Source organism: Lipotes vexillifer, unplaced genomic scaffold (assembly GCF_000442215.2).
Source record: "Lipotes vexillifer unplaced genomic scaffold, Lipotes_vexillifer_v1.1 scaffold42, whole genome shotgun sequence".
Classification (NCBI taxonomy): Eukaryota; Metazoa; Chordata; class Mammalia; order Artiodactyla; family Lipotidae; genus Lipotes; species Lipotes vexillifer.
The window spans coordinates 1,712,713-1,722,982 of NW_006783436.1; the positions used below are offsets into that span (position 1 = coordinate 1,712,713).

The following is a 10,270-nucleotide window of genomic DNA, read 5'->3' on the forward strand; positions in this document are numbered from 1 at the left end:
CATTGGCAGGCGGACTCTCAACCACTGCGCCACCAGGGAAGCCCCCCTGCATCTTATTCTTGATAAATGCACCAGTTACCTTCTAGCTAAACGGCTGTTTATGATTTTGATGGTTTATACCCTGCTTTATTTCTAAGGTATTTCAAGTAAGAAAGTTGGAATGAGGGGGAAATAGGAGTAAAAAATGACTACGAAAAGCAAGATGAAGCCAGAGGTGAAGTTAACATACCAAATATCCTCAACACTGGCTAGAGGCCGGTTACAGATTTGGCCAGTGCAAAGACAGAAACAGTTCATGACATCTCTACAGTGCTGTCATAGCCTGGCTTTCCTGAGCCTGTAATAGATATAGCAGAGTGCTTTGAGGGAAGGCATTCCCCTTCCTTCACCCTTCATGCTCAAAATGGGCTGCCGAACGTATCTGGAGCAGCAGAGGTAGCAAAAAGACTGGGAGGAAGGTGGTCCAGCCGATGCGAAGGGAAGGAGAGAGGAAAAGCTTGGTAGTGAGGAGACCCAGGGAAACAGGTGGGGGAACATGCTTAGCATCAACATTGGTCAGAGGCAGCTGCCTCCAAATACTACCTAAATGTGGATAGATTTAGCACCATTTACCAAACTGTAGTTGCTGTAAATTCACATCAGCTTAATTCTACTGAAGTTCTCATAGTCCGCGTGGCTTGCTTTCTCTAAGCCCTGACCTTGGTCTGATTTCTTTGGGCATCTTGGCTGCTTTTTCTGGCCAGTTTGTACTTGGAGTTGACCCCTCTAAAAGACGGAGGGATTGCTTTGGACTTGGATAGTGACAATACATTGTAAGAAAACATTCGGGATCCTAGCAGAAGGGAGTATAATTCTAAGAATGTTTAGGAGATTGTCTTCCTGTCCATATCAGCTGACAATACTTTGCTTTTCAGTATACTTCATGCAAAAAATTGTCACTTGAAATCTAGACTGAAAAATTAGCCATACTAGGATTATAGCTCTGGTGAGAGGCGTTTGCTCGTGGAAGGGAGTGTGACGAATAAAAAATAGTGCTAGTGTAGTGGGATAAAAATCCCCCCCCCCAAATCAATGTTGTCATATTGTCTTTTCACACACAGAGAATCACAGCCATTGCTCAGTATCAGAATAAACTGGTTTTGCTTCGTTTGGTGCAGAGAAAGCTACCCTCTCTCTAGGCAAATCAAACAAACCCTTTTACTTACAGCACGATGTTTTGTCTTTCCAGGCATCCTATAAGCCATTGTTGAAGCAGGTTGTGGAGGAAATATTTAATCCCGAGAGGCCAGATCCCGTTGACATTGAACACATGTCCTCAGGCCTCACTGATCTCCTTAAAACTGGATTTAGCATGTTCATGAAGGTAAAGTAACCATGACGAGGTAATCCTGAGTGTAATGCTATCTTTGCTGGGCTTGAAAATGCTGGCACCCCCTTAACCCTGGCGAGTACCACAAAGGAGAACGTCCAGTATTTGGCCCTTCTGAAATCGGGTGCAGTCTACATTTAACTTTCGGTTATAAGCAGCCTGACCTTCCAGCCTCATACAGCTTCTCTTGACCTAAGCATTATGATCTTTTCTGATCAATAGGTAAGGACACAAGCCCTCCAGGGTAGCACTATTGAAAACTTCCCTCGTGGCCCACATTTTCCCTTAACAGGAATCCACATACCATTCACAGATCTTAGTGGTAGCCCGGTGCTCTTAATTCTAGAACTTATTATGTGGGATAATGAGTAACTCTGCTCAGTTGTATAACGAGCATCACCCCAAAATCCATTTGAAAATGACTTTTATTTTGGCTTAGCAGACTCCTGGGTGACAAGCATGAGAATTTCCCTGGCTAGTATTAAGGGTAGGTCAAAATTACTGAACAGCCTTTGCAGTGGAGAGGAAAGGAGGAAAAGTACACAAATGTGATCTATTTTTAACCCACTATAAAGTTTCTAAATTTAAAAAGATCTAAACGAGATTACAGGCTGACCTCCTCTTCTATGCCAGGATTTCAGTTGTAATAACTCTTGGAAATAACAGAATGTTTTGCCAGCTTCAAAGCATCTTTGAAATCATGAATTAATCTGCATAGAAGATCTGGCCTTTCGGAGTTCAATAAATGCATGTGCCAGGAAAACTGGTCCACTCCAAAAGCCGGAGGACGGAAGCCAGTCAGACTCTAAACCAAGCAGTAAACGTCTGGAATGGACACCCAGTCTCCTTCCCGATGGTCCCAGTTATCATCAGCTTCTGATGCAACGTGCGGCTGGTGCATTTTCCCTCTGTTTTTTTTTTTTTTTTTTAAATAATGCAGCACAGTTCAGCTTCTCAAAAGTGTTCTCCCATGGACCCCCATGTTAAATGTAAGCCCAGGGCTGTCCAGCAGCCCTTCGTGGTGGCTAGTTTGTACAGAAGCTTCCAGGCTAGAGGTGGTCTCTGACCTTCTCCAGCCGAGCAGCCTATTCCTTCCTTCATGAGCTTGGACTTAACCTTGGAGAGAGACTAAAATAACAAGAGTGGACTTTCCTGCCCTGATCTGTCAAGTCTGAGGACGGCTCATCTTGTCCTTTCCCAGTCAGGCTGCTGCGTCCACGGTCAGGCCAAGGGCGCACGTGGAGGCTCGAACCTGTCTGCACTCTGCTTGCTGCAGGAGTTTCTAATTTGCAAAAGGAGGCACGGTGTCAGTGAGAGGAGGCCTTAACTCGCTCTTAGGCCAGTGATGTTCTGCGGAAAGAACTGTGTCCTGGCAAAAGGGTTCTGTGACCGAATATGTTTGGGAACCCATGGGATAAACAGAAAATTAACCGGAAATTCTTTGCTGTCAGATTTCACAGTGCCTTTAATGTGCTAACGGACTTTGCAACTCTCTGGAGGCCAGCATAGACCGTCTGTTGTAGGAGGACTGTCCACTTGCGTTTTCCGTCACTGTTTCATGAACCGTGAGACATCACATTTTTAAATTACCCTTTTAAACTATACGGAGTGTTTTCTGCAGCTCTTCCTGCGGTCGGAAGCTTCGCTGTCCTAAGGGGAGCTTTGCCTGAGAGGATGTTTAGAACCGTCCTGGGCCAGCACTGGCCTGCTGTGTTTCTCTCCATTCAAATCCTTGGAATTAGAGCTCATGAAGAGATGCCCCCGCCCCTGGAGACTGATCTCAAAGAGAGGTTTCCATATAATGGATTTAAGAAAAAGGAATGTGTGTTCTTCCAGCAGCTGTCAGCATCCACTCCTCGGCCGGCCCGCAGCTGTCGGGCCTCTGCTCTCAGTAGCCAGGGGCTCTCATCTCTCTGCAGGGGGTGGGAGAGTCTTGGTGGGCTGGCCCAGTAGCGCTCCTCACCCCAGCAGCCCAAGGGAGAATCATTTTGCTCCATTTCTACATGGGCCTCTGTGGCCGGCCCTTCCCGTCATTCCACAGAACTTGGCAAGGAAAGTTACCTCTGGCCCATGTGTTCAAAGTTTAAACAAAATTGGGATAAACGGGAAAAGGAACTGTAGGGCTTTGAGGACCTAACAGTGGCTTCTCAAAGACCTCCATCTTTGAGATGGGGGGGCGACGCCGTCAGTTAGAGGGTGTCTTCTGCGTTGGTTTAAGGCCAGTGGAAAGAAGAGGATGTGGATAGAAGAGATGGAGCTCTCATGGCCACGGCCATTCACCAGTGCCCCTGGTCCTGTTCTCTGATGCTTTTCACTACCAAAGTCAAACAGCTAACCTGTGGTCAGCTGTACCAGGGAATCAGCCATTCTCATATTCAGACCTCACAACAACCCTTTCATTATCCCTGCTTTACCCGTGGGGAAACTGAGGCTCGGAAAGCTTAAGCAGTAGATGTGAACTTCCAGAAGGCCAAAATTGGGTCATCCTCCCCTCCGTTCTCAGGTGTTTTCCAAACAGCACACAGGAAATGGGACAACAGGATTTGTTCCCAGGTCAGTCTTATTCCAAAGCCCGCGCTCTTAACCACATTTCTTGGCGCCAGGATGCTGCCAGGTATTTTCTTGGAAGTTAAATATCCAGGTGTCATTAATTCTTTTCTTCCTGATGACTCATTAGCACAGATGCTTTCCCTCTCCAGTATCTGTGCAGCTCCTCAGTCAACTCCACGCCCGGACTGGTCATCAAGACATGTGAGGGAGCTCTCCTGGGGTCATCTGCTGTTACCCTGTCTGCTTCTCTGGGACTTGGTCCCGGGACTCACTGGCAGTACAGCCCCAGGAGAAGAAATTTGCGCAGTGGTGTGACCTGCTTCCACACACTGCATCTTCATTCTGTATCAGCAGCCAACAGCCGTTGCTTTCCTGCCACTTGCTGCCCTGCTCTTTGCCTCTGGGACCTGCTTCCCCCCCTTCTCACTCAAGACCCACTGATGCTGTGCCTGAAGGGAACAAACAGACAGAGCCTGATGAAATAAAGGTGTCCACGTGGACTCCTTCTGTGCTTGGGGTGCTGTCGCCCAAATGGGAGAGCTGTAGAGCTGGAAAGGGAGCTGAGCTGCTCATCTGTCCCTATCCTGTCCGTGGACTCACAGGTGGTTTCACAGATGACTTTGGCTCAGTCACCAGAGGCAGTATCTGTAGCCTACGCGGGGGGGTGAGAAGCCGGCAGGAAATGTTCTGGGAAAGAGACCAGCAGACATTACCGCAGAGTATACTGGGGGTCCCCATGACGGTGATAGGAAAAACATAGGAGAGGGTTTTCCAGGCCCCAGTGTCTCGTCAGGGCTCTGTACCTTTTGTGCGCACTTCTGTGACTGCACTTATGCCTTGCTTTATCATTGTACAGTGTTAGGTGCCTTTCTCCAGACTAGCATGTTCTAACTGAACGGCTTCATCCACTGCACATCAGTGGATCAAGATCTCAGGTCAATGGGTTGTAATCAGCACTTCTTAACGAAGAAAAGCAGAACAGGCTAGCAACGTGAAACCGAAAACTGAGTCACACACACATACACACTTGTGATTTAAATGAATTTCTTGCTTTCGGCCACGATCAAAAGGAGGTGAGGGCTTCCCTGGTGACGCAGTGGTTGAGAGTCCGCCTGCCGATGCAGGGCACACGGGTTCGTGCCCCGGTCCGGGAGGACCCCACATGTCGCGGAGCGGCTGGGCCCGTGAGCCATGGCCGCTGAGCCTGCGCGTCCGGAGCCTGTGCTCCGCAACGGGAGAGGCCACAACAGTGAGAGGCCCGCGTACCGCAAAAAAAAAAAAAAAAAGAGGTGAAAGCTATGGCTATGAGAAAGGAGGACTGATCTGGGTCTCATTCTTTCCTGCGTCCTCCGCATGGGGCACCCGCATGGGCCTTACACACAGCAGGCACCCGCTAAAGGTTGGGAGTGGCCCTGTGAGGGCGCCCAATCAGAGAGCAGCAGGCTTCAGTCAGTGGTTCCTCTTTCCAGCTTACGGCCCTTAAGCCGAAGCTATGTTTCAACAACTTCACGAGGGAGAGAAGGCAGCAGCCAGACCAGTCAACTCCAGTGACCCTCAGAGTATTCCCTGACCCTCCTTTGCAGCAGCTACTAAGCAAGGCGAAGCCAGTCACTGTTCTGTCATTATGTCACCCCAGAGAAGCAGCGACCCACGGGCTCCCACTCACCGCCCAGCACTGCCCTGCTGGGGGGAGACAGAAGCCCACCTCGCCTCTGTCAAAGAAACCTGGTGGGCTCGTCTTCTGTCCACAGACGGCATGGAAATCTGTTTCTTCCACCTTCTTTGTCTCTCTGGAGAAGAGAACAGAAGCAAAGAGGCTGGTTTTGTAGTGTGAAGACTCAGAGGAGCCAGCAGGAGAAATGTCCGAACAGTGTTAGGTAGGGGGTGTGTGTTGTCGGGGGGAGGTTTTGGGGGTCGCTTTTCTATTCCATGTCTCTCATTTTTCTGTTTGCTTGTGTAAATAATAGAAGGCCATCTAGTTTATGCTCTATTAACACCACTGACCTCCTTCTACTGCCCATGTTTGTTTACAAGAGGCAATAGGGAGTGGTGGTAACATCCGGAGTCAGATGGTCTGGGTTAGAACTCGAGCTCCCGCACTTACCAGCTGTGTGACCGTGGGTATGTTGTCACTTGAGCCCTCTGTGCCTAAGTTGCCTCATCGGTAAAATGCGGATGATAATAGTACCTACTTTACAGGACTGTGGTGAGGATTAAGTGAGTTCATACATACAGAGGATTCACAACAGTACCTGGCCTACAGGAAGTGCTAAGTATGTACTTGCTATTTTTATTTTCACAAGTTCGTGATCCTGGCCAGACTGGGGCTCTTGAGAAAAGAGCCACCTTGAGTGTCTTTGTATTGCTGTACAGAGCCCGTGTGTGGGCATTTGGTGCATACAGATTAACTGCTGAGTGAACAAATGAATCACACAGAAGAGAACTGACACCTTCCCCCAAAGTCACAAGCATTTCCTGTCTCACTGCCGACTTGCTCTTGCTAAGAGACATGGACTTTCTCTGCCTGTGGGCAGCCATGTTTATACGGCTGTGCGGTGTTTTTCCAGACCCCCTTTCTCTTCTATCCTGTGAGTCCAGCCTTGATGTCCTTGGTCTCAGGGGACACAGACCCTCCCTCCTGGAGCAAGGTGTGGGAGCCGGTGAAATTCTGTGCCCATGCCGTGACAAAATGGCTCAAGGGAAGAGAGGCCAGCTGGGCTAGACCCTGGCCACCTGGCACGGAGGCAGAAGCCCAAACAACTCGGACCCCAGACTCCACCAGGAGCACTTCAGAAGCTCCGCCTCTGCCCCGCAAGCACTCCTCAATCAGCCCCAGTGCTGTAGGGAGGCCTCGGAAGTGGCTCACAGAAATCAATCTTATTGATGTAAATGTCCGCAGACAGTGAAAGTTACGAAAAATGCCTGTGTGTCCAAGATTCTCTGCCTCAAATAAACCCTGTGTGAGAGGGAAGTCAAAGCAGCTGTATTTTGCCCTTACTAAAGTCGGAACCTCATCTGTGTCAGGCTACAACTTGTTAAAGTCACTTTCTTTTCATTGCTTTAGCTTGTTTTCCTGTGTAAATCAGACTCTCCACAGAAGTCTCTCATCCCCCGCCCAACCCATTCTGGTTATCACTCGTTACGTGAGAAGCCATGTCAAAACACTGGCGTAAAATATTATCAATCATTTATTTTGTTCATGTATCTGCCCTCTGGGCAGAGCTCAGCAGAGAAGAATTGGCCTCCAAGATGGTCCACTCCCATGGTCAGCAGGTTGACGCTGATCACCAGCTGGTAGCTCAACCCGGCCTGTGAGCTACAGGACTCAGTTCCCCTCCACGTAGCCTGAGCCTCCTCATGGCATCCCAGGGACAGGCATCCTAAGAGAGATTGCCAGGTGGGAAGCCTCAGACGCCACAGGGCATCACTCCTCAGTATCCTGTTGGTTGAGGCGGTCACAAGTGCCCACCTGGATTCAAGGGGAGGGATATACTGCCTTCCTATGAAAAAGGGAACCAGAGCATGCGAAGCAGAAACTATCGCTGAGGCAGCTTTAGGAAAATGCAGTGCGCACTTTACCTCAATGTAGGATTGGCTGTCCGGCCCATCAAGGGCAGTGTTTGGCTAATTCTAGGAGTTTTTCCTTCAATCTAGAGGACAGAAAATGTACTTAGGCTTCTGATCTGCTTTCAAAATAAGTGAGCCCAGAAAGGCTTTGATAATGAAAGGCATGCCTGCTATTTGCCCGCAATCATTTTAAATAATATAATCTAAGGGGAAAAAAAACCTTTCTGAGTGATGAGCTGTAGGACTTTGCTCTCCCAGGTTCGCCCCATCAGGCCCTGTCAAGGAGAGCAGGCAGGCTGGGGAGCAGAGCTGGGTGCCCACGAGATCATTCTTCCTGCAGTTCTGAGCAAGTGTTTGGAGTCAGCTCAGCGCACTCCTCCACCAGAGGCTAGACTTGTGGTTAGCCACATGGAGCTGTCGGCTTCAAAGGGCGGTGCCCTGGGGGGAGGGGGACTATCAAACTCGAGAGAAACAGCTTTGGCAGAACGTCACATTTTTTAAACAGTCAAGTCTTCTCTCCAGATGCCTGTGTGTGGAGCACCTTGATCCCGGTAGAGAAAAGCTTGATAGTGATCTAATAAATAAAGCGAACCATACCTTACCACTCTCACAATTTAATTTAAAACGAGCATGTCTAATAGGCAGCACTTTGAAAATGCGTTTCTGGAATTTGTGGTTTGGATTTCAGTCTCCTGAAAATAATATATTTTATATCTACTCCATGTGTTTGGACTCCAGCTTGTTTTGACTAAAGGACTTGATTTGTCAAGATGTTTTCTCTGCTGGAAGTGCTGTGAGGGGCGTCGGTTGTATCTAATGAACTTACGCGAGGCCCTTTTACCTCCTTTTAAGAGCATCGTGAAACTTTGCGTTGTTGTTGTTCCATTTCTTATATGGCTGTGCTTCATTGGAAAGAGGAAAAGATTTATGAAAAACACTCAAAGAAGACCCAGTGCTTGCCTCTGGGCCCTTAGTATGCGTTCCTGTGAGAGCTCCATGGCCTTAGGCAGCAATAGAAAAAGGCCCACAAGGAGAGTGGGCACAACTGCTCAGGGTAGCCCTAAAAAGCTGGAGGTGGTGAGGGGGTAAGAGTTGAAACACTTCAGTGGCAATTAAGCTGCCACCAGGTTGCACGAACTTCATCAAAGAAAGTCCTCATTATGAGGACCGAGGGGACCTCTCCGGGAACCTAAGGGCGGCAATGCGGTGGGCCTCAGGAAGGATTGGGCCCGAGAACTAGAAAGCCATCAGGAAACCAGACAGTTCTTGAAGGCTTGCTGTGGCCTGCAGAAGATGCCGAGAACAGCCCTGGCACTGTGTACATACTCAATAAATATGAGTTGAGTGAATGGCTGGAGAGCTATGCCACAGCTTTTGGTGCTTCTTAAGAGCTCAGCTTTGACTGGGCCTCGTCCGTCTTAGGTCAAGTCTTGATTCCCAGTGAAGGGTCTCGAGTGGGCCCAGCCTGGGTCGGGGCCCATTCCTGAACCGTTCAGCTGAAGTTGGGGGGCACGATCACACCGTAATTACATGGCTGCCAGGAGCCCACCCCATGGCCATGGGGATGGAGGAGACTATTCATGTGTGGGCGGGACAGATACCTACAGGTGCACCTACAGCAGTGGTGAAGGATGCTGTAAGGATAACGGGCAAAAATGATGAGCCTCAGGTGCAATTTGATGTCAGATCCTTGGACTGGGAAAGCATCCAGGAGGTCATCTAGTGCCTGGAGGTCATCTAGTCCAGCTCCTCATGGTTTGCACAAGAAAAATGAGACTCAGACGTGAACTGTTGGCTTAGGTCCATTATACTTTATGGCATTTCTGACAAGAGGAAAACATCTCAGCGTTTGGTGTTTGTTGATTAAATCAGCACGAGTCTTGGAATCTGTTTGCAATACTATTTATAACCGCTGTTTATATTTTCTTCTTCTTAATTATGCTACATACTGTGGTTTGATTTTTGTCTAACATTCGCTAAATATGATCCACAAGTTCTAGTGAGATGGATTTTGGTAGGAATCGTTAAACAAAAACTTGGTTTTGGCAGGCTACGAACTTTGTTTGCCTGTGAGCAATTATCAAGAGCCTCTTGTGTGCTAGTCACTCTTGTGGGTAAGGAAGATACAGAGACAAAGTAGCCATCCTACCTTCCGTGGCATAGCTTACATTGGAGAGCTTACAGTTTGTTAGGGAGATGGACAAGAACATTGAGGGTTGAGGGGACGAGAGATAAGTGGTATCTGGGTGGGGTGCGAGGACACAGAGAAGGGGGAGCTCAGTGTGTCCAACCAGTAGGAGTGAGGAACAAAGTGATGAAATGCCGGGCTACACGAAAGGAATTCCAGGTAGCTCCAAATGGCGGGGTCTAAGAGCAGCCTGTAAAGAGTGGAAGAAGGTAAGATAGAGAAATAAGCAGGAGGCAGGTCACGAAGGGCTGGAGGCTTGACATTTGACCAAAAACAATGAGGTTCCATGGAATGTTTTTTAGGAATTTATAACCAGTGTATGTGTTATGAAGATCACCTGGAAGCACTGAGAGAGGGGGCGGTGGGGGGACACGGCCAGACTAGCATCAGGTTGGGGAGACAAGGTGAGAAGATGAGAGCTGGGGTGAGGTAGGGGCCGAGGGAATGAGGGCAGTGATGCAGCGCCGGTGGGTCCCACAGGACCGGGCATTGATGGGATGTGGAAGTAAATGAGAGAACATTGTCCAGGGTCGGTCACCCAGTCAGGGATGGCTGGATGGCAGGTGTTAACGCTCTCTCTGACTTGGAAGCAGGAA

General features: G+C 48.8%; 1 protein-coding gene across 1 annotated transcript in view; it reads left to right on the forward strand.

Annotated features, from left to right (window-relative positions):
• The window catches only part of SCFD2 (sec1 family domain containing 2), a 404,625-nt gene that overhangs the window by 377,999 nt on the left and 16,356 nt on the right, over window positions 1–10,270 (forward strand). Inside the window, exon 7 of the mRNA XM_007456086.1 lies at window positions 1,229–1,363. Coding sequence (XP_007456148.1) covers window positions 1,229–1,363 — 135 coding nt within the window. The remainder of the gene's footprint in view (window positions 1–1,228; window positions 1,364–10,270) is intronic.